We start from the raw sequence: 23,647 nt of genomic DNA on the forward strand, positions 1-23,647 counted from the left end.
GCTCACCTGTGCTGAACACCCCCCAGGACAGGCCGCCCTCTGCAGAAGGGAAGGAGGAGCCACCCCAGGGTTCCAGGTGTGAGGAAGGTCAAGGTCACGTGTGATGTGGGGAACTCAGGAGGCCGAGTGGCCTGAGGAAGCACTGGGGCACCTTCACACAGCACCCTACCTCCACACAGAGCCCACCACCCCTTACCACAGAGACTCTTATGCCAGGGGACACTTCTTCCCTGCCACTGGCCTCGGAGGGGGATCTTGCATCTCTGATTTATAGAGAGTAAACTGAGGCCTGTGGGATTAGGACTGGTGCCCAGAGGGGCACAGTTTGAGGCGGTGCAGACACCCAAGCTGAGCCTCCTGGCTGGGGGGTCCTTCTGGAGCATGCAGGGGAATACCAAGTCCTCAGAAAGAAAGGTGGGAGCCAGTGGTTGCTGTACCCCCAGGCCCTGCCAGCCCTCCTGGGCCTGCCTTACTGTCATGCTTCTGCACAGGGATGTTTACAGCAGCTTTATCCATAAATACCCAAACTTGGAAGCAAGACAACATCCTTCAGTAGGTGAACGGAGAATAAATTATGGTCCATCCAGACAGAGGAGTGTCGTTTTTTTCTTGGCGTAAAGATAGATTTATTTAGAGAGATACATACTCCATAGACGGGGTGCAGGCTGTTTCAGAAGGCAAAAGAAAGGCCACAAGGTATGGAGGTTGGGTGCTCAGCAGATGCACACTCGAGAGTGCGGTCCGTCTCACTCAGAAGGGAGAGAGGCTGGGAGTGTCATTTAGTGCTGCAAAGACATGAACCACCAAGCCGTGAAGACATGGAAAAAGGCAATCTGATAAGGCGACCCTCTGTAGGATTCCAACTCTGCGACACTCTGGAAGAGGTAAAATTGTGGGGACAGCACAGGGCTCAGGGGTTGAAGTCGGAATGAACACAGGGCACCGAGGGTTGCCAGGACATGGCACATGGCATTACACACGTGTCCAAACCCATCGCAGGTACAGCTCAGGGGGGTTGGTGCATCCCTGTTCGTGTAGGTCCCTCAGTTGTAGCAAATGAATCCCACCAAGGTGAGGGGTTAACAGAGGAAGGGGAGGGGGTGGCGGGGGGAGAGGGCGCCTTTGGGAGATCTCTGTACTTCCTGCACGATTTTTCTGGAAACCTAAAACTGCTCTAAGAAATGAGGTCTATTTAATTTAAATAGACAAACAAAATGCCACGATTGCCTTAATCCTATTTTGGCATTTCTTTCTGCTCCCGACTTCCCAGGAGCCCCACAGAGCGGAAGGGGCTGCAGTCCCCGGGGCCACTCTCCCCCAGGCCGGGCCCTTCCTGTCTGCAGACCAGGGGCAGGCGCTCCAGGAAGCCAGACTGGGGCAGCCTGCTGGGACCCGGCCTTCTGAGGCCCCACCTTCCACTTCCTCTCACACTGCCTCTCCACGAACTTTCGATTCACATTGTGGTTAGCCTTTTTGGTAACTTAACAAGTTATTTTTAACTTATTAAAACAATACATCGTTTAAAAAATGCAAACCATACCACTCAACAAAAAAGAGAAAAAAGCAGGCAAAAGCCTGGAAGAGATGTTTCTCCAAAAAAGAGCTAGAAAAGTGCCATCAAAACACAGGAAAAGACACTCAAAGTCACTAACCATCAGGGACATGCAAATGAAAACCACAGCGACGATCGCCTCCCACTGACCCGGATGTGGAGAGTGGTTGGGGGTGGAAATGGTGCGGCCGCTGTCCAAGTCCAGCCTGGTGCGTCATGGGGAAACGCGGAGTCCCCTCCCCACCCACATCCCCCTCCTCCATGTAGCCCCAGGGGACTGGGAGGCAGGCATCCCGAGGGCCTGGGTGAGCCAACTCGGCAGGGACACGGGTGGGGGACAGGCACAAGCTGGACCCCACATCTCTGAGCGCCCAGCCCGGCCCTGAGCCTGACCTCCAAAATCCTGGTGCTGCAGAACAGAGGCGACAGGAGAACCAGAGACAGTGACAAACCAACCATCAGTCACACCAGCTTAACATCTCCAAAGGTTTATCTCCTTAAATTGATATTACACAACTTAACGCAAAGGGGGCCACACGAAACTTCCTTTAAAGTAGACCAAGGGTCGACAGCCATGTCATGGAGAACAGGGTCGGCGGGCAGGGGGACGGGAAGCTGCAAGGCCCCTCCTGGGGTGCCAGCCTCCCGGGGCCCCGGATTCCAGCCGACCATAAAGCAATAAATACAAACACGTTCTGCGCGGGAGGAGAAACTCAAGTCAACGGTGGTGAGACAGAAACGAGTCCCAGGGCTGCTGCTCTTCCAGACCCAAGCACAGCGGCAAGACTTCAAGTATTGCAGAGAGAAACACGGAGGGTCTTCACTCACCACGTCTGTGGTGAGGCCTCAAAGCCCCTGCCCCAGGTGCCTGGATGGGCACAGGATCCCTCTGCGCTCTTGGGGACGTGCTCGAGGGGAGCTGGGCAGAGCTGGGCCGACCGGGGAAGGCTGCTTCCCCGCCGACCCCGCCCTGGCGGCCAGGACCTGGCTGGGGGCAGGGGGGGACTTGACATCAAAACCCACTGTGAAAGCTGGCGCACAAAAAGGGTCCAGCTCACCTGCCCACCACGTGCGGGCAGGGAGCGTGGGCAGGGGCTGGGCAGACCAATGTCCCCTAGGTCTCCGCATCCCAGATGACGCCGAGGCTGCCCCCATCCTGCCCTCACCCTTTCAAAACAAAACGTCCTCAACTCGTACAAGTCTTCTTAAAAAAAGAGCTGCAGAAAATAAGACACATTTTAGCAGTAAAGTGTGAAAGACCGCAACGTCTATGCTGGGTTCAGGAAGCTTGGTGCTTCATACTGTCCGTCCCTAAAAGAACATTACTTAAGACGGCTGTGTGTCCCCGAGAGGCCCCGGGCGGCAGGCACAGCGCATGCGCTCGTGGGGCTATTTACACACGTACACGTGGGTACAGATGTGTACACGCGCCTTGTAGTGCAACCGATGGGACCGAGGGCGTCCCGGTTCCAGTCCGCCTGAATAAAGTGCTGGGTGACTCACAAAGCTGAGGGGTGGTCTCAGGGAAGGACAGAGGAAGGAGCCAGGAGGACACACCTTTTCCTGGGTGGGTCCGCTGGGCAGGCCTGGCGGCTTTGGCTTGAGCGGGCATCACGGTCTCAGGGCCTCTGCCTGTCCTGGGCGGGACGGCCCTGGGGTCATGGCAGGCTCAGGAGATGCCCACGCATCCCCACCTGCCATCGAGGCAGCCAGGAGAGAAGTTCTGATTGCCGGCTGGGAGTTCTGCCCGTCCGTCAGCAAGGCCAGAGGACTGGCCTGAGTTGAGGTTCTGGGTGAGGCCTTCCAGTGCCCTGAAGTTCATGGCCACAGAGCCCGGGAGATGCAGCTGGAGACCCAGCTCTGGACACTGGGTGGGGCGTTGGGCGGTCCTTGCCCAGGCACCAGCGAGCAGTGCCAAGGCCGCTGGCTTGCCCGGCCAGCACGATGCTCCCCACCCCACAGGATCGGCAGAGAAGGTCCAGACCCTCGGGCACCATGAGCCGGGCCTTGGGGAGTGGGGGGTCAGGCACAGATGCCGGTCAGCAGGGCCGAGAGTCTCCGCTCGATGCACAGCTTGCCTGCAGGGAGGGAAGGAAGGAGGGAGGGCACCGCAGTGAGCGGGGCACCCGCGGCCCCGGCCCCGGCCCCGGCCCCTCCCCCAGGCGGCCCGCGGGCACTGACACTTGGCGATGTTCTCCACATCCGCCTGGTCCGTGAGGATCTGCTGCAGCCCCTCCATGAGCAGCAGGGCCTTGTGGTAGCGCTGGACGCAGTCCTCCCGGCGGTGGAACATCTCGTCCAGGGCAGCCGACTGCACCTGCCGGGCGACAGTGGAGGCTGGGCCCGGCTGCCCGGGCGGCCCCCACCAGGGGACAGGGGACCAGGGCTGACCACCCTGAACCACCATGTCCAGCCCTTGTGCTGGAGGGCACAAGTGACAGTACAGGGTGGTGTGCAGGCCACGTGGGGGGCTGATCAGATATGCGCGTGCCTCGGGCAGCTGGGGGTTACAGATCAGATGCCTGGCCAGCTCCACCCCCAGGTCTGAGTCACTACTAGCAATGGGGTAACTTTCCAGGGGTCACCCCTGGGGGAGTGGGAACTCAGGGATGATGAGGCAGACTTTTCTCGAACATCTGTTCAGACAACGTGTTTTTACTACACAAGTGAATTTTCTCAAAAAACAAGCACTTCTTTAGGATAGCTCCTTTGGGGCACAAGGACCCCAAACAATGGATGCAGGGAACCAAGCAGGGTCCCTCCAGGTCCCCTGCTGCCTTCACACTGCGTTCCGAGCTGGGCCGCCTGCGCTGGTTTCTTCTGGAGGCCACCTCGCCCACTAAGAGGCTTGCACACCAGGCCTCTCGTTTCCCAGGTCGGAAAACTGCGGCCACGGATGCCGCCTGGGCTGTGCGGGAGCCTGGAGGGGCCCGTGTGCCATTAGCTGGCTGCGGGGACAGCGTGGTGCCCTTCCCAACCCGGGAGCGACGCCCCTAGAGCCCAGGGGAGCTGTGGCCATCAGCCGCCCCCTGCCTGCTCCCAGGCCGCTGCCCCCAGCCCCTCCCCTCCCCGTCCTACCGTCTGCACGGCGTGGCTGAAGATGAGCTTCTCGGCGGTGACGCTCTGGACACGGTCCAGGAGCCGCTGCTTGTCCAGGAAGAAGCGCTGCAGCCGGAGGCTCAGGCCTTGGCAGGACACCACGCTCGCCTTGTACAGCTCGTTCAGCTTTCGCACCACTGCGGTGGGCAGGGGGGCCCTCAGCTCCAGCCGGCCCCAAGGGGGGCCCCAGCCCCGCGGCAGGCAAAGGCCGCTGCCCGGCCCCTCTCCTCTGTGCTCTGCTCCAGCCACGCACACTGCGACCTCGCATCCCCCAGCACACGGGCCCTGCCTCGGGGCCGTTGCCCTGCCCTTCCTGCTCTCCCCTGGCTGCTCCCCTACCCGGGCCGGGCCCACAGTGGGTCACCTCCTCAGAAAGGCCCGTCCCCACCTCTTCCTCACTGTCTTTCCCCTAGTGGTTACCTACCCCTCCCTGACGACCCAGTGCCGGCCCTGCGTACCCTGGGGGCGCGAGCTGAGTTCACACTCACCCTGCTTCACGGTGGACGACAGGCACAGCTTGCCGGCCCGGATCTGCTCGATGGCGGTCTGCAGGCCGGAGGAGAGGAGCTCAGCCACCTTCAGGTAGAGCACCAGCTGCTCCGCGAAGCTGGAGGGCGGCGAGGGCGTGTCAGACAGCTGGGGGGCCCCCCGCTACCCCTCCCAGGGCTGCCCCCCCCACCTGCCTCCCCCCGGGCCCGCCGGGCACACCCACCCCCACTCGCGGCTCAGCAGGCTGATCTGGTCGGCCACCACGCTCTCCTGCAGCTGGTACTCAGGCCCCCCGGCCGCCTCGCTGGCGCTGCCCTTCAGGGCTGCGATCTCCAGGACGTGCTGGACGAAGACCAGGGTGAAGCGCAGGCTGTGCAGGGTCTCCGTGTGCTCTTGCTGGGGGGAAGCAGGCGGCTGAGGGGCCGCAGTGCCGGGCACAGCCCTCCACACCCCCAGGCCCAGCCCTGCCCGAGACCCGAGGCCCGAGGCCCAGAGACAACGCTCAGCCCCAGCCTCACCTCCATGAGAGTCTCCTCGGGGAGGTCAGGGGCCTCAAAGGTCACGGCCCCCTCCAGGTTGGCGGCGACGGGGTCGGCAAAGCTGCAGCAGTGGCCAGGGCCGGGGACCTCGAGGGCAGCCTCGCTGTAGGCTCCGGGAGCCAGGTGGCGGGCAGACGAGGAGCCGGCAGAGCTGAGGGAGCTGGAGGAACCCACTACGGGGAGAGGGCACTGAGCGGAGGCCCCCCTGGACCGCCACTCCCCAGCTCAGGGCGCGCTCCCGCCTCCCTGGGAACCCTCCCCAACTCAGTGACACAAGACCCATCCCCACCCCTTTGGGGGCCCAGCGGTGCCTTGGTGAGCAGACCCCGCAGGGAGGCCTCACCCCCCGAGGCCCCGCCCGCTGCAGACGGGACCCTCCATCCAGAGCCTGGGGCTGCGGGGCTGGTGCGCACCCCGAGGCGGCCCCAGGCCCGGGACTCCTGACTCTACAAGTCTGACGTTCAGGGCGCCTGGACACAGAGTGCCACAGCCTGGCGGCCAGGACGTTGTCCCTGCTCCACTCGTGACAACAGCAGAGCCCTCACGCTTCCTGACAGACCAGCGCGGGCTGTGTACTCACCGCAGCCACGGGACGGCCCTCACCTGAGAACATGGTGGTGCGGGGGCCCTGCGGCGGCGTGCTCCCGCTGGGGGGCGAGCCCACGGTGAACACCACAGGGGAGGGGCTGCTGGCCCCCCCAGCGCGGGCTCCTGCGTGCAGGTTCCCTCCGAAGCCAGCAGAGGGCGCTGGGGGAGCGAGAAGAGGGGCTCAGGGAATCTTCCCACCTCGGCCCCCTCACTTCCCAGAGCACTCCCCACCGCCCCCCCTGCCATGCACCGATCTCCATGGGCTTCTCCTGCAGGCTGTCCGTGCTGCCCGAGTCGGGGGCCTGCGTTCCAAATGCGGCCTTAAGGAGCAGATCGGTGAGGCGGCCGGTGCTGAGGGACCTGCAGGGCGAAGGGCAGTGAAGAGGTGCAGAGGCTGGACCTCTCCTCCCATGGCCAGTGTCAGGGAGGCCCCACCCACTCACCTGCCAAAGGGGCCCTTGGCGTCCTCTGTGGGCCGCAGGCCCGCGCCCAGCTGCTGCCCCTGGAAGGGCCCTGCCTCCGAGAGGTCGGGCAGCGTCCGGTTCCGAGGCGGAGTCATGACCACGCCCTGCCGGGCCAGGAGGGTCAGCAGGTTCTGGGAGCTGGGGGTCTTGGTGAAGTCAAAGGCAGGTGGGGCCTAGGAGGGGCAGGTAGGGGGCTGAGAGCTACCCACCAGCATGACGCTGAAACCCCAGTGGGGTCAGCAGTGCCGCCCTGTGTCTGCAAGGCCCTACACTGCAAAGCCCCACACTGCAAAGCCCCAACCGCCACAACCCTGATCTTCACAGCAAAGGCGGGAGACTGTGTGTGGCCGGCTCCACCCTGTGCTGGAGGAAAGCGACCCTCACATGTGCACAACACAGGGTACACACGTGTGTACCTGGGCCTCAGAGACATGAGGAGGTAGCTGCGGGGTCTGGCCCCATTTCACAGATAGGAAAACTGAGGCACAGGACAAACTAAATAGCCTGCCCACAGTGGCAGCCTGGGCTCTCTGGGGCTGTGGATGCTGGACCTGGGACAGGACACTTCCTGTCAAAGGCCAGAGAGCAGAAGTTCCAGCTCTGCAGGCCAGCCATCATCATGGGAACGTGGCCACCCCACATGGAAACAGGGAGACTCAAGAGCCGGCCACCACCAGCGCTAGAGGTGTCGGCACTGAAAGCCTGGCGCCCGAGCATGCGGGGGTCTCCTCAGGACAGAGCCGAGCCCTGTGGTCTTCTCCCAGGACTGGCCACTCCTCACCCATCCCCCTGGAGGTCTGGGGCCCTCTTACCTTGGTGGGGGAGCCCAGAATAGGGGGCAGGGGGTTCCGCTGCAGGAAGTCGGGCAACTTGGGCGAGCCACGCAGGGGCCGGCAGGACTGTAGCGCGTGGGAGGGCTGGGGGGGGCTGGCTTGGGGGTGGCCAAACGCCACCCCCAGCGGGTCTGTGGGGGGCTTGGGCAGCTTAGGGCGGACGGCGTGCAGGTCGGACAGGTTGGGGGCACTGTGCAGGCGGCAGCCCAGCCCGGCAGTGTGGGGAGAGCGCTCGGGTGCAGAGGAGCCTACAACCGGACAGGATGGGCCCAGTCACAGCTGTCCGTGAGCTGCCTGGCCCAGCCTGCGCCACCCACCAGGACAGGGTCTGGAGGCCCAGGTCTGCCAACAATGCCCTTCACCCTCAACGGCCACCTGTGAGGCACTGCGCCTGCGCTCCACTGTGCGCACATGGAAAAAAGCAAAGGGATGCCAGCTCAAGGTCACACAGCATGGCAGGGCTGGGGCTGGGGTGGAGGTGGGATTTGAACCCCACCCAAGTCGGCCCCCATAACCTGAAGGCTTGAGCTTGCTAAAAATAGTCTCATGAAATTTTCTCCCTTCCCGTAACTCCTAAGCAATGATGTTTGTGAGACAGGAAGACAGCCACTGTTTCAAGCAGCGGCAGGTCAGCCCGGGGAGGTCAGCCCGGCTCCGCCACCCCTCCCCAGCTCCACCCTCCCACCCCCCAGGCGGGGGCTGTACCCACCTGGACGAGGGGACCTGCCCCCCCGCATCTCGGCGGCTTGTGGGGAGGGCGCCCCGCTCCAGCCCGGCCGCTCGGGGATAGTTCCGACTTGAGGGAAAGAGGGGTTGCCAAGGTCAGTGTGGGATGGAGGGAGCTTGGAGATGCCCGCTCCCAACTCAGGCCGCGTCCCTCCGCAGGGCTCGGGCTCACCCTGGGGAGACGGTGTGTAGGGCCGGCCCCCACCCAGGGAGAGCTTCCTGGCCAAGGCAGCACCATGCTCTGCATAAGACGGGGGCGACGGACTGGCCCGCACAAAGCCCAGGGGGCTGGTGCTGCCTGACCTGCGGATGGCGGAGGACCTGGGGACACAAGCAGACACAAAGTGAGAGGCCCCCCAGCCACGCCCAGCGAGGGCCACGAGCACACACCACGTGTCTGTCCCCGCTCCGTTCAAATGACGGGCCTCACCAGGAGCGACAACCAGGTGAAAGGCCCAAGGTCGCAGATTCTGACCGGGAGACCCCCCCACCCACAGGGGTCTCTGTGAATCACACGAAAAAGGTGCTCTCTCTCCCATCTGTTGAAATTCGCAAAAACCGAAACTAGTTTTATCAACAGAAAACACCTGACTGGTATCTACCAGACAGCAGTCGTAACACATCTAGAAGCCCAGTCCGTGCACAGAGTGAGGGTGGCACTGACAGTCACGCGGTGCACAGCCTGCACAGCCGTGCGTGTGAGCAGGCCCTGCTCCTCTCCAGGTGGGCTACAGTGGGGGTCTCACTAGCCCTCTAGGGCGTGCCTGGCCACCGGGGGACCCCCCACTCACCGCGCAGTATGGTACTGGGTGGGTGACTGAAGGTTCTGCTCAATGCGCTGGTAGTTCTGCACCTGAGTGGGAACTGGGATGGGGACAGAGGCACCGCACCTGCTGCTAGAGAACGGGCCAGCCCGGCTGTGGTGGGTGGAGAAAGGCTGGGGTCACTGCAGATGTGGCATTCTGGGGCAGAGGCCACTCCAGGCCACCTGCACACGGCCAGCACCGCTGCGGTTTGGGCACCAGGGCCTGTCTGTTCACACCCCATTCACACTCTGCACCCAGGTGGCTTCTGGCTAGGACTGGCCAGTAGGAGGTGGGACAGAGGACAATGAGGCCAGACCAACACCTGCTGGCTCCAGTCCATGCCCTCCTGGCCCAGCAAACTCGGGGTGGTGGTGACACCAGTCTCTGACACAGCTGCCCCTTGCCCCCACCCCCACCCTGGCCTGTGTCCCTTCCACCACAATCCCCTCCATCCGCTGGACCACCCACGAGGAGCCAGGCCTGAATGAAGGCGGGACCTCTGGACACAACCTGGCTCAGGGCTAGGGGGCCACGACTCTGAGGGAAGCCCTAACGGTGGCCCTGGGGCAGCTTACAACCCCTGCCAGGTCCGGGCCCCTGCTTACCCTGAGGGGCTGAGGGAGCTGCTGCAGGGCGGGGAAGGAGAGGGGGTCCGGCCACGGCTCTCCAGGCCAGCCGAGGCCGCCAGTGAGCTCCTGGTGGACAGGCAGGGCCACACCTCAGGCCAAGCATGCACACAGCCTTGGCCCTTCCCAGAGTGTCTGACCCAGGCAGGGCAAAGGACAGCCTGCGAGAGCACGCGTCTCCCTCTCCCAGGGCAAGGAGGGCTCGAGGTGGGGGCTTACCCGCTGCACATCAGGCTATCCGGTGGGGGCTTGGCGCCGGCTGCCTCAGCCACCAGGTCACCTGTGGATGGGAGACCGGTGAGGCCGGGCCCAGGAAGCGTGCCCACTGTGCCCTCCCAGGCCACACCTGTCCTGGCTGCGGACAGTGGGCGGAGGGTCCATGAGTGGCAGCTTCGTGAGACAAGGCACCTCCTCTGGGGCAGGTCGGAGGCGCAGGGGTTGGGAGAAGGGCCACGCGGGGACCCCGGGCTCTCATGTCCCTAACTTGTCACTTGTACTGAGAGCTCCCTTTGCCCATAGGAACCTTAGGGCTCTCAGAGGTGTACCCTCCCCACCCACCAGTGTCCAGCCAGGCATCCACAGCTCCCAGTCTGGCCTGGGACCCCTCCTCCAGGACCCCTGGGTCCCCATCTTCCCACTGCCAAGGCTGGGTACGGGGCCTCTCCTCCCAACATGGGGCCCACTTGAGGCCTACCCCCGCCCACTCCCACTGGCGGCCCCCTGACCTGGAAGCTGGGCCGGGACCATGACGAAGTCATCCGTGTCACAGGACGAGTCCTTGCTGCTGCTGCCTGAGTCCCGGGAGCCCTGCAGGAAGCCGGCGGCGTCGGCCGGGGAGGTCAGGGTCTTCTGAAGCTGCTGCTGCATGTCCCCCAGGGACTGGGGGGCAGAGGGGAGGCCACTGAGACCCGGCCCCGGGGCCTGGGTGAAGGGGGACTGCTGGGGAAGGGGCTCTGCAGTGTTCTCCCCCGGGGCCTTGCCCTCTCTCCTGATTTCTGAAATGCCACACCTCGGCTAAGCCTGGGCCCCACAGGGACAGACACCTGACGGAACCGCCCGTCACCCAGGGTGAGGGAGCACTGGGCTCCCAGAGATCCGGGGAGGCCCTCTTTCAGGTGACCCCCCACTTTTCCATCCGGGGACGTGTGTGGAGGGAAAGGCTGCCCGTCGGCCAGCCCTGCACTACACTCAGTACGCGGTGCGCCCGGAACGTCTGCCTTCAGACGTGAGCGAGAGCCGACCCCTCGACCACCTGCCCCGGCCCCGGCCTGCCAGGACGGATAGCAGTTCAAGCCCCGATCCCCCCGCCCTGAGCACAACCTCAGCAGGCCTCACCCCACCCGTCAGCAGCAACAAAGGCGGGTGTCTGGGTGGGGCCGAAGCCCAGACACAGGTTCTTGCCGGGGTCTACGCGTTCCAAATATGAGGGGAGAGAAGCCCACAGCCCGGACCCCAGTGCGTGACTCACCGGCGGGGAGGCCAGGTGGGAGGTGGAGCTGCTGCTGGAGCTGCTGCCGGAGCCCGAGCTGGGGTAGGAGGGCACGGGCACCGGCGGGGCTGGCGGGGGCGGGGTGGCGTGGTCAGGACCCAACGGTCTCCCCCAGCCCTGCACACCCCCACTCCCAGCCACCTCCAGCTCGGGCCCCCAGACAGAGGAGCCCAGGGACAGGAAAGGAGGGGCGGCCCCCCCATCCCTCGCTGACCTGTGGGAGGCCCCACCCCCAGCTCTCCACACTTCACCAAGTCAGCTGAGCTCCGGCCCACCCCGTGGCCTTGGGGGCCCCAGGGGGACTCCGAGCTGGAGGTGGGCTCAGGAGCTGGTACCCCCCAACCTCCCAGGGTGGGGATGGCAGCCTGTGGTGAGGAAGGGGGGGCACAGGAGTCCCCGGGACCTTCAGGGGACTCACACTTCTTCACAGCGGCGCTGGCATCAAGGAAAGGGTGATGGAAAAACTCATCTGCAGGAGGAAGGATGGGCCAGGCCTCAGGAAGGCTCCAACGCCAGGGTTTCCAGGGTGAAGGCTGGGCCCCCGCCGTCCCCTGGGGCCTGAGCTCCAGCTGGCTTTGGGCCCCGTCCCGCTGCCTCACGCCAGCCAAGCCCGGAGGGAGACAGAGCCTCAGCTGGCAGCTCTTGAACACATCTGGCCCCCACAGTGTGGCAGGAGCCTGGCCCCACCCAGCCTGCAGAAGGCTTCCCAGCAGCACCTCCCGTTGCAAACCTGGGGGTTTTACCAGCAGCGCTGCTGGGAAAGGAGCCGCAGGCACCCGGGAACCTGCTCGCTGCGGCCCCCAGAGGCCCGCGGGAGCCGGGTGTGCGGGACACGGGGTGCAGGGTGCAAGCCGGGCGGGCCCCTGCGGGGCGGGAGTGGGGGTGAGCTGCCATGCTCACCGAAGTCCATGCGGTCTTTGTGGTTGCGCTGAAGCAGAGCCAGGAGCAGCTGTCTCAGCGGGGCCGAGGTCTCCCGGGGGATGCTGCGGGCACAGAGCACAACGGTGACCGGGCAGCCGGAGGGGGGGGGGCGGGGGGCTGAGGCCAGCGGCAGGGTCACTCACGTGGGGACCAGCGTCTTGTTCTTCTCGTAGAAGAGGCGGAGGTCCTGGGGGCTGCTAGCCTGAGTGGGGAAGAGGTTAGGTATGAGTGTACCCCCTGCATTTAGCCACTGCTCGTTCAGGGCCTCCATGCCCGACGGGGTCCGTTGGCAAGCACTGCTGGCCAGGACTCTAGGGCCCTGTCTAAACACCGAGTGCCCTCATGTGCTTCCTAGGAAGGGGCCACTACCCCCTCCCCCCATCCCGGCTGTGGGACCACAGGGACCGCACGAGGGTGACCGGGTGGGCCTGGAGCAACAGCCAAGAGCAAGATGGGCCCCTGCCTTCCCTAGGTGGACATGCCAGTGGGGCCCAGCCCTTGCCTGCTCTCGCAGACGGGGAGGGGTGAAAGGAGTAAGGGGGGACAGCCCAGGTCACCAGGCAGTCAGACAGGGCTCTGCGGCCAGCTGGCGACAGCGGAGAGCTGCCAGGCGGGGCCGTGAAGTCACTACAGGAAGCAGAGGTCTGCAGGATGGGGTCCACCGCAGAGCAGGCCACGCCTTCCAAACACAGGGCGCACCCAGCACTTGACGCTAATCTAGGAGGTCGTGCCAGCATTGGAGGTGGCAGGAGGAAGGCCATGAAATTGGGTTCAGGCACACACGGACACACGGATGCACCCTGGAGCCAGCCAAGACCGGCCTTGGCTCTGAGCAGGACTGTACCATGGGGGCTGGGAGGCCCCATCACTTCAGTGAAGGAGGCTGCAGGACCGTAATGACCGGCAACTCTGCCGGGGACCCGGAGCCGAGCGTGCCCATGCTGGCACATCCACCCACCCTGCCAGCCCACTCACCTGGAAGGGCGCCTTCCCTGTCAGGCACTGGTACACGATGGTGCCGATGCTCCACAGGTCCGCCTTCCCGTCATAGTGCTGGGACATGATGACTTCGGGGGCCTGCGGGGTGCGGGTGCACATCAGCGCTGTGGTGAGGATGGACACCAGGTGTGCGCTGACCAAAGCCCAGCGCCAGCCAAGTACCGGCCGATCACATGCCAGCCAGGTGTCCCCCAAGTGCCCTCACATGCCACACGAGGTGAGGCCACAGGATGGGGCTCAGCTCTGGACACAGGACCGGATCCCACTGCCTACGCCCCTTCCACAGGGCAGCAGGGGCCGGGGGTGGCCCACCTACCATGTACATGGGGGAGCCGCAGAGTGTGGCCGCCATCATGTTGCTCTGAAGGTACCGGGCGAAGCCGAAGTCGGCTGCAGGCGAGGAGAGGTGTGTGAGGAGGGCGGCTGCGGCCCCAGGCGCCCCGGGCCCCCCCCACCGGCCTCCCAGGTGCCGGCCCGGCCGCCTCACCAATCTTGACCCGGATGTTGTTGGGGTTGGCGCGGCGCCCGCCTGGGTTAGAGAGCAGGATGTTCTGTGGCTTCAGGTCCCGGTGGATGATGCCCTTGCTGTGCAGGAGCCGCATGGCGCCCGCGATCTGCTGCAGGAACAGCCGGATAGTGTCCTCGCTCAGCGTTCGCATGGCTGCGGGGAGACGGGCCTCGAGTTAGAACGAGGGGCCGCGAGCCTGGCGGGACAGGGATGGTACAGACCCTCCCTTCCGGAGGGGCCTCGGCCCTGTGCTGCTCCCAAGCCACTCCCCTGCAGTCCCCAGCCTGTCCCTCACAACGCAGGCACTCGCTCCCGTCCCCTGAGCCCATCCGTGGCCGGCTCTGCCTGGAATCTTCCTCCCCTGGCTCCGCTGGCCTCTGACCTGCCAGCTCCGAGTGGCGGTCCAGCACTCCCTGCCCCGTCTCTGTTCAGGACCACTTCTCAGTAGCCTCCTCTACCCACTGCTCAGGGGAAGCACCATGGCCAACGGCTCTGCCACCAGCCCCAGGCCAGGCCCTCAGCAAGTGAGGGGCTGAAACTACAGACAGCAGGACCCAGGTGAGGCCTGCCCCCCTGCAGACCAGCCAACCAGGAGCCTCAGGGACCCGGCAGGGCCAAGGGGCCACTCCGAGGGCACTGCCTCCCAGAGACCGCCCAAGGATGTGCCCAAGAGTGGATCTCCCAGACCAAGTCTGCCCCGCGAGGCCGTCCCTGACTGGTTTTGACACACCATGTGTCCCCATTGGGCTCAGGAAAGCGCATTCATGCCAGGCCACCACTCAGGCTGGGTCAGGGCAAGCCCAGGCGTGCAGCCCGTCCAGCCACAGGGCGTCCACTCACTGTGCAGGTAGTCCGCCAGGTCCCCGCCGTTACAGTACTGTAAAACACCAGCCACGTGCCTCGGTCAGCAGCCAGGGCAGACCCGCCAGCCCTGCCCAGGTCTCCCCGCCACCCCACCCTGGATGTCTGCTTCCTGGGCACCTGGGTACCCTGTCTCCACCCTGGGGCAGATGTCCCCTGCAGTTGATGCCTGAAGAGGTCAATGGGTGTGCTCATCACCCCCCAGCACCTGCTGTGGCCACCGGGGCTCCTGATGAGATGGCCCTAAGTCCATGGACATGTGGGCAACATCTAACCCCCAGGTGACAAAGGCCCAAGAGCTGGGAGGGCTCAATCTCCCTGTCCTCACAGCTGGCCTCCGGGGACTCACCTCCATGACCAGGTAGACGGAATTGGCCATTTCCTGCAGGACACAGAAGAGGCAGTGAGAGGTGGAGGGGAGTGCACCGCGACCTCTGTGCTGCCAGCCCTCTGGGAAGCCTTGACCTGACCACCTGCACCCATGGGGCCCTCAACACACCGCTGCGCTCCAGGGAGGAGAGGCCAGTGAGGGGGGACATCAGCTGGCCTGGAGGCCCCAGGGCTTCCCATGCCAGGGCTGAGCCAGCTGCACTTCGTGGCCAAGAGACAAGGACGTCTGCAGGCCAAGCGGGCTGACATGTGTTGTTTTTGTTTCTGAGGCCGTCTGCACGTGGACTGGACTGACAGGAGTAGCGGCCAGTCAGATCACTCTGCTTATCACGTCTGGGAAAGGGGCTGAGGTCCCAGGAGAGGTGTCAGGGGTGGAACGTGGACCCCACCTCCCAGGGAGAGCCCTCAGCAGCCAGGTCTCTATCAAAGTCAGGGTTGGTCTCAGCCCTGAGGTTCTGAGGGGCTCAGCTTGTTGTTCTGTGAGTCCTGGGGGAGTAGGGACCCAAGTCCCCAAGAAGGGACAAGGCCACAGTGTGAGGGCCTTGAACCTCAGGCCGTGGAAACTGCTCAGCTCCCGGCTCCAGAACCAGAGATGCCAACAGAATCACAGGTCACGGCAGCCAGCCCACTGCTGCCCAGTAGCACTAGGCCAGCTTCTGGCTCAGCCCTCGGCCACCCACAGCCTACGGGTACTGCCAGCATCCTCGGCACGTCCACCCCAGTGAGACTGAGGGGCCTGGCACTCAGGTCACTGCACAGACACCACCCCCAACACCCAGAATCTGCATGTGAGGGGCCACTGAGATCCTAGGTCACAGAGAAGTAAACCGAGGCCGGAAAAGCCAAGTCGACAGGCAGGTGGGGTCCTAGTCTCTCAGCTCTCCTGCAAGCAGTGCCCTCCACTCTCTCCCAGGCCAGGTCACTGAGGGGCTCTGCCAGCCACGAGCCAGGCCAGGTCCCCAAACCCCTTCGGCACCAGCACACTGCTGGGCCTTGGGAAACTGGAGGTGCCCCACCTGCCCTCAACAGGAGGCCCAAAGTCCCCATCCCCACCCAGCACTCTGCTCACAGGAAGCCCCAACTTCTAAACCCCACAGAGCAAGGGGACAAGCCTGGGAGCTGGTCCCAAAGCTCGCAAAGCCCCATGGGGAGCTCCGAGGGAGGCTGCCTAGGGGAGGGAGGTAGCCTTCAGGGGACCAGTAGGTGCTCCCTACTCAGATCCCAGGGCTGCTCCCCAACCCCACCCAGCAGGAGAAGGACCCATGGTCAGTCCCCTGCCTCCAGGAGGTGGGGCCTGGGCTCAGACCCACACCAGCAGGCGAGGAGGGACACAAAGCCACTGGGTGACACGTCATGTGTAATGTCAGCGCCCCGAAACAAGGTAAGCCCCTCACGCCTCCAGAGCTCCACCAACAGGGCGGGAGGCCTCAGGGAGCAGGGGTGAGAGGGCGACACTGAAACTCTCGGGGCTGGCCGGGCCCAGACAGGCCTGTCCCCGCACGCCTCAGCCCTGCACCCCAGGCCCATGGCTCGGGGCGCGTCCCAGCAGGGACGCAGAAGCCTTCCAGAGCGCCCAGCCAGGGCTCGCCTGGGAAGGGGCGGGCTCCGTCCGCAAAGGCAGGCCCCAGCCCAGCCAGGCCCACCCCACTGGCAGGAATGCAAGCCTGGGAGCTGGCCTCGGCCGCACCTGCTGGGCCAGCCTCTCCAGGCCGGCTGCGGGGAAGAGATAACACGGGGCAGGTCCCAGAATCCCCAGCCACGTGGGCCCACTGGGTGGGCCAGGCCAGAGGGGCAGGGCCCGGAGGGAGATGAGGGAGACGGAGGGAGGACGCAGAGGCTCTTACAGCAGGGAGCAGAACTGGAGGCTCTCAGGAGGACCCAGCAGAGGGCGGAGGGAGGGGCCAGAGATAAGTACCCGAAATAACCCCAGAGATCTAAACACACGCTCCCCGTGACACCCAGGCCACCTGCTCCCTCACCTGCCCTCACCCCAACCACGGCCACCTCTGGCAACATCCCACGCATGCTCAGCTCCCGAATCCACTCCCCTCCAGTGAGCTCTGGGGGCGCTCTGAGCACTCTTGTCATGCATGGCCCAGAGAGGCTAAGAGCCCTTTGCCAGGGCCACGCAGCCAGAAGGCAGAGCAGGGCCCGAGTTTCCTCCTGACGGCTGGCACCCTGCTCCCCAGGAAAGCCCCCAACTCACCAAAGGGCCCGCTGAGCCTAGACAGGCAAGAACAAAGTGACAAGGACAGACAAGCTGGAGACAGAGGCAGCACTCATCCCCACTGAGTGTTCCCAGGAGGCTGCACCAGGACTGGCAGAAAGGCCACCCAGGACCGTGCGGGGACGAGCGGCTGGCTGGCTGGGACAGGCAACCCGCTGCACTGCCCATTCCACTTCCGGGCACACCCCTGGATCCAGGACCACCTCCCCCCGAAAGGAGGTCCTGCGGCATCAGTGACAACCCCTGAACGGGGCGCCGCTCCCACGCCAACCCCATCCCTGACATCTCCCCCAAGACTACCCTGCAGCTGTCCTGGCACCTCCCAGGCCTCAGAGAGCGCCCAGTGAGCAGGGGGCCAGGGGCTCTGCGGCCAAGCGCGACGGTAGGGGTCCTCTGCCCTCTGTCTCTGCACCCAGGTGCGTCACCTGGCAGAGACCGAGGGCGTCCCCTGCCGGGCACCAAGCACCGGGGTCAGGGCCCGGGGGGAGAGCGCAGCAGGGCTGGGGGCTGCACCCGCCTCGCCTCACTGCCGGGGACCCGGGCCTGCGAAAGCCCAGGAAACCCGGCCCCCCCCGCAGGCGCCCGCGCCCCGTCGATGGGCTGGGCCCTCGGAGGCAGCGGCTCCTCACTGCCAGCAGCCGGCCAGAGGCTCGGCCGGTACCCAGGTGAGGTCAGGAAACGCGCCCAGGGCCAGGAGGCAGAGGCCGGCCTGAGAGGGTCCTCCGCCTGCCCCCACGCCAACGCCGAGGCAGGTCCCAGGGCCCCAGCAGGACCAGTCACAGGGTCCACAGCCGCCCTGCAGGGAGCTTCTCCAGGGAGGCTGCGTGCCCAGGCCCCCCAGGGGCCATGCTGGGTGCCCCACCCCGCCCTGAAGCAGCCGGCTCTCTGGGCCCCCAGGGGAAGGAGGAGGTCAGGGCAGCCTGCTTGGCACAGCTGACGTGCCCTCGCCCAGCCTGCCACCCACCCGAACCCGGAAAGGCCGCAGGTCCTGCCTCTGCCTGCCTCCTCATGACCTAAATTTGGTTTTCACCAGCTCCCCCAGGGAGTGGGGACCAAGTGGGCTCCAGACAGCAAGTCACCTCCTGGGGGGTCAGTCCAGACTCAGTCTAGACACTTGGAAGGGCCAGGACTGCTCCTGGGGCGCAGTGACCGCCGGAGCCCAGAAGGGCTCTCGTCCTAGGGGAGGTAGACGAGGGCTACTGGTCGGTTTCTCGTCCTCAGGAGCCTGTCCTGTTAGTAACAAAGACCAATATGGGAGAGGCGCGGGCCCGCCAGCCCCCCACCACTCCGCACGGTCGTCCCCTCTCCGCCAGCGCAACCTGCGGCCCAGGAAGGTTCCAACAATGTCCCAGCCTGCTTAAGGGGGAGAAATGGGCACAGAGAGGCCCTGAAGTTCTGCTGTTGCACAGCTGGCAAGGGAGGGGCAGGGCCGGACACTGAGTGCTGACCACGCCACTGCGCAGCCCCCAAGGAAGCGGGTGATGAATTCCAGCCTCGCACCTGAAGTGGGTAAGACAAAGCCTCAAAGGCAGGAGGAAACGGAGCCCTCTGTCTCTTGGGGGCGTGCCCACAAGCCCTGGGGACAGGGCTGGCCCAGGTGTCGGGGCCAGGTGTCCTGGGCAGCCTGGCACGGGCGCCCAGGCACGTAGGAGGCCGCCCCGCCACAGGGTGCTAAGGTGCTTTGCTTAATAGGATCCCAGCTCCCTGGCTCGGCCAAGCCCCCTCTGTCTGGTGATCCTGGGCTGGACCTGGTGGGTGGGTGGGGAGGCAGGCACTGACCTAGTTAACTCCTCGGGGTGGCTCTCTGGGCTCCCGAAGGTGGCAGAAGCCACAGCCGCCCACGGGAGCAGCACTGCTCCCCTCCCCCAGGCCAGGCTCCTCTGGAAGGCTCCCAGACGGAAAAGGATGCCCGGCCCCACCCTGGTGAGGAAGGCCCACCCTCCTTCCTCAGGGAGCCTCCTTCGGCTGCCCATTGTGTCCCTGTGGGCCCCTGGGGGGCGGGCAGGCAGCCTGCACTCTCCAGCCCTCTTCTTCCCTCAAGCCCAGCCTGCCCGACTCCGGAAAAGCAGGGGGCACTTTCAGAATGGAAAACACAGAACTGACACATTCCTCCACCAGGCTCTCCTGGGTCGTGGTGCCCCACCGTCACCCAGAGCCTGGGGTCTGGGAAAAGCAAGGCCAAGGGTCGGCACTGTCTTGAAAGAGCCCACGGTAACTGCCCTTGACTGAGGTCTCCACCAGCCAAACGTCACAAGGAGCTGGCTCTGTCTGCCAGGCCGGGGTGAGTGAGTCACTCCAGCTGTGGGAACCAGCCGGCCGGATGGTGTGCTGGCCTCCCAGGGCACGCTGGGCACGGCTGGTCCTGGCCACATAGTCTCACACCCCGATTCCCAGGGTGGCCACTCTGTCCAGAGAGAGCACATCCAGATACCACCCAGCACGCGAGGGTAAGACTGAGAGCCCACTCCTCTACCCCTCAATGAAAAGCCTGGGGCTCCAGCCGACTGCCCACATGTCTGGGGGCCTCGGGGCACAATTCACGGGGCCCACGTCCCAGGCACCCACATCGGCCTGGCAACAGTCTCTATTCCGTAGGGCCACAAATCAGAACCACCTCAGCAGATAAGAAACAAGCTGAGGAGAGATATTTCCAACCCATCGTGGGAGAGCTTTCCTTAATATATAAAGAGTCCCTATGAATCAGCAACACCTGTGTAACACTTACGAAGCAGCAGTCCTAACACATACTGACTCAGGCTGTCATCACAAGCCCCTACCACAGGGGTGTGCTGACGTGATCCCCCGTTTCCTGGGCAACACTGAAGCACCAGAAGGCTCAGTAACTCGCCCAAGATCACACAGGTCAGCAAGTGTCAGTAAACGGGGGAGCTGGGCTCAGAGAAGGGCAGCATAGCTCAGGGCCCGCGCCACCAACCACAGTGCCAACCAGCCTCCGTGACAAAGAGACCGACAGGAATACACTCCGAGGCAGGAGGCACTTCCTACAGTCACGTGCGCACCGAGAAATGCTGAGCCTCACCGGTAAGTGAAAAACAAAGCCGTACGAGATGCCATTTTCCAGCTCTAAGACGGGCCAAGATGAAAGTCTGATAACTGACCTCCTGGCAAGGATGGGGAGACAGGCTTCCCTTGGGCAGCCCTCCTGTGCCTACGGTCCATCCTCTACAGACCACAATCTGGCAACTGTTCCAAACTAAAACACGCATCCTCTTACTTCTAGGAATCTACCCTGCAGATACACACATGGCAAAGGTGAGTGGAAGGAGAGTCACCGGCACCCTGCTGACATGTCAGAATCCCAGAATAACCTCACGTCCCGTCAGCGGGGCCTGGTGAGGTCAGCCGTGGAATGCAGGGCACAGAGCACCACAGGCTGCCAATAACGCCCACAGCCACAATCCTAACATCAGCGAAACACTCACTACCCATTTCAGCCAAACAACTCCACGGTCACTGGGTTAGACAGAAAGCGATGGCAGCACAGAGAGATTAAGACACTTGTCCAAGGACACACAGCTAGTTTCACTGACAGAACCAGGACTGGAACCTGGTCATCTAGCTTCAGAGTCTGGGCTCTGAACCTTGCAGAAGGAATCGGGGGTAACTTTCTTGGGAGGAGAGGAGTGTAATTTCTCACAGACAGATTGAGACAGTTAACGTGGAGTGACACAGACCTTCTCTGAGACACATGTTTAAGTGAAAAATGCCACGCTGCAGTGCAGTGGACAGCGTGGCAGCAAAGCAATACACGTACAAGGACATGTCCTCGCCCCCAGAGAGCCCATGGGGGGACGGGGCTCCGCTGGGACAGAGATGGCAGTCATCTTTTCCCACACCCCTTTTGTACAAGTTCATCTTTTTTTTTTTTTCTTTTAGCCAAATCATTTACTGTTTTTAAAAGCCATTTTCCCTGGGTCTCAGGTGTGTCTCAGACCGGCATCTAAGGACTGAGGGAAGCACCCCACGCCCTGAGAGCTAGGAGCCCTGGGTGCGGTGGGGGGCATGGGGCCTGGAGGGGAGAGGCTGGCTGGCCTCTAAGCACGTCCTCCACACAGGGGAAGCCACAGCACTGCCAGCCCTGGAGGAAGTGGCAGGGCCCACCACCAGGTGTGTGGCCCATCCAGGCTGGGGAGAGGGGGGCGGGAAGGGAAAAGGGAGGCAAGGGGAGGGGAGGCCAGGGAAGGGTGGGAGGGGAGCAGGAAGAGGAGGAGGGGAAGGGGGCCGCCCTCTTGGTCCCAGGACAGCTTCCAGGCTTCTAGGTACTTGCTGTCACAGTGGACGTGGGCCCTCCCCATGTCACCTCATGTCATGCCACAGCCCAGCTCTGAAGGGGGAGGGAGAGGACAGGGGAAGAGGGAGGAGGCCACCAAGACAGACAGCCAGGACGGGAACTTCCCCTCAGCCAGGGGCTGGTCCCGTGGCCTCAGTAAACAGGTTTCAAAACCATTAGTCAGCACTTTAGCCCTCAAATCTGCTGCCTCAGATTCCTGGTCCCCAAACTGGGTATCCAGGGCCCCAGACCCTTGCCGAGGCTGGGCCCCACCGCCAGGCCCAGAGGCCAGGGTGCACAGGGGGAAGCCAGCCACAGCCTTCTGGGCCAGCTAGGCCTGAGGTGGCCCGATCAGACAGGCAACCGCCTCCCTCCTGCCTCCAGCTAGGGGTGGCTGGCCCCAACTGCCAACAAGAAGGAATCTCCCTTGGCCCCTCCCCTCCCCCAGTCTGACGCAGGGAGAGACTGGCCAATGCCAGGCCGCTGGAGTAATGTCAACAAACAATCGGTTGGCCCAGACAGGTGGTCCAGGCCGGCAGGACTGCCCTGGGCCTGCGCTGGGGACAGGACTTACAGTCAGGGCCACTGGGTCAGACATCTCCGGAGGGCCACGCTGTAGCCAGACCTTACCCGGTGGATCGCTGCTGATGCCTGTAGCAGTCAGGCAGCCAGGGAAGGTGGAAGCTCTCCTAATGTGCCCAGAGGAAGCCCAGCCCCAAGAACTGAGCTGAGGATGGGATCTCCAAGTTCCCCTGCCCCTCTTCCAGCTGGGCAGGTCAGACACCCACCCACACTTGGGGGTGCCCAGCTCCTTCCCCCAACATGAGATGCTGGCCTGAAACAGTCCACTACCGACCAGGCTGGCCTGAGACTCAGGTCACCAGGGCCCAAGGCTGTGCTTGGGCCAGCCTGGAAGGGAACACCCCCTCCCCACCATGACCACAGCCCCGAGACTTACCTGGAAGTCATACAAAGCCACGATGTTTTCATGCTTCAATTCCTAGGACAGAAACCCAGGTTTCCCGTGAGCAAGATGGACTCACCCACCACCTGTCCCCCTCCTGCTTCCAACGCCAGCTCACCTTGAGGATCTTGATTTCCTTCCCCAGCAGAGTCTGGGACTTAGCGAGGTTCTTCTTGTTAATGCACTTGACAGCGACCTCCAGGTCGTGTTTCTGAAAACCAAGCGCGGGTGTCCCTCAGGGGCCCGGAACCGGGAACCCCTTGAAGGCCTTGCCCAAGCCAGGTGAGCACCTGGCAGGTCCCGGGAGATGAAGGAGGGTCAGGGGTGTGAGTGAAGGGGATGTGGGGGTCTCCGGGTGTGGGGTGGGGACGAGGGGGTACCCGGCCGTGCAGATGTGCGGTCCAGGGCTGGGTGAGGGGCGCTCTGGAGTGTGGAGGTGGGGATGAGGGGGTGTCCGGAGTGTGGGGGAGAGAGGGGCCCCCGCGGTGGAAGGCCGCCCTCGCCCGGGCTCTGTCAGGGCCCGCCGGCCCCTCACCTCGCGGTGGCGCCCCTTGAAGACCACGGCGAAGGCGCCGTGCCCAATCAGGTCCTTGCGCGAGAACTCGAACTTGCCCACGGCCTCCAGGCCGCCGCGGCCGGGCTCCATGGCGCGCGCCGGGCCAGGCAGGCCGGGGCTCAGGCGAGGGCACGGGCCGGGGGCGGAGGGCAGGGGGCGCGCCCCATCGGGCAGCCCGGGCTGCCGACGCGATCCGACTCCAACCCGGTCTTGACCCGGGTTCCGACCCTATCCCGGGATGCGGCTCGGGCTCCGGCAGGGAAACAAAAGAGCCGCGGCCGCCGGGCCCCAGAGCCAGAGACGCCGGCGCAAGCGCAGTGCGCGCCGGGCGGGGCGGGGCCTGGGGGCGGGCCTGGCTGTGGTGGGGCGGGGCCTGGCCTGGACGGGGCGGGGCCTGGCGGGCGGCTGCGCTTAGTGGGTGGCGGCGTCGGCGGCGGGGCGGGTCCCTGAGAAGCAGGGCTTGCCTGGGGGCGGTACCAGGTGGTTGGGGGCGGGGCCAGAAGCAGGCCCGCCCCTTTGGGATGGTCCGGGAGTTGCAAGCCTGGGCAAGGGCCGAGGGTCGCTCCCCAGCCGGTTCCCCTGCTGCAGCCTTTCCCTGGGTCCCTTGTCTGTGCATCCGGGGAGGGGGGGGTGCACGTTTGCCATAACCACCATTAATTCCTGGGACGTGGCCCGTTTACCCCAGCGCTGGAGGCTGGATAGAGTAAATTCTTAGCGGA

The 23,647-nt window shown here is 64.3% G+C and overlaps 1 protein-coding gene across 4 annotated transcripts; it reads right to left on the reverse strand.

Annotated features, from left to right (window-relative positions):
• Positions 1-596: 596 nt before the first annotated feature.
• ULK1 (unc-51 like autophagy activating kinase 1) lies at positions 597-23,237 on the reverse strand. 4 transcript variants are annotated; one of them, XM_032471379.1, is made up of 28 exons: positions 22,908-23,174; positions 22,491-22,583; positions 22,367-22,408; positions 14,850-14,882; positions 14,480-14,516; positions 13,619-13,792; positions 13,448-13,521; positions 13,108-13,209; positions 12,276-12,334; positions 12,112-12,194; positions 11,630-11,680; positions 11,191-11,279; positions 10,448-10,601; positions 9,942-10,002; positions 9,702-9,791; positions 9,082-9,207; positions 8,463-8,611; positions 8,274-8,360; positions 7,544-7,812; positions 6,711-6,904; positions 6,518-6,627; positions 6,283-6,426; positions 5,659-5,852; positions 5,364-5,536; positions 5,140-5,258; positions 4,631-4,788; positions 3,734-3,869; positions 597-3,630 (listed from the first exon to the last, which is right to left on the reverse strand). In XM_032471379.1, the coding sequence occupies exons 1-28, from the start codon at positions 23,016-23,018 to the stop codon at positions 3,575-3,577; spliced, it is 3,168 nt and encodes a 1,055-aa protein (XP_032327270.1). In that variant the 5' UTR covers positions 23,019-23,174; the 3' UTR covers positions 597-3,574. The 4 variants fall into 4 exon arrangements, with proteins under 4 accessions (XP_032327270.1, XP_032327271.1, XP_032327273.1 ...); XM_032471380.1 differs by lacking the exon at positions 9,702-9,791 and having other exon boundaries at positions 22,908-23,236; XM_032471381.1 differs by lacking the exon at positions 597-3,630 and having other exon boundaries at positions 3,735-4,472; positions 22,908-23,237.
• Between the last annotated feature and the right edge of the window lie 410 nt (positions 23,238-23,647).

The sequence above is a fragment of the Camelus ferus genome, chromosome 32 (assembly GCF_009834535.1).
Source record: "Camelus ferus isolate YT-003-E chromosome 32, BCGSAC_Cfer_1.0, whole genome shotgun sequence".
NCBI lineage: Eukaryota > Metazoa > Chordata > Mammalia > Artiodactyla > Camelidae > Camelus > Camelus ferus.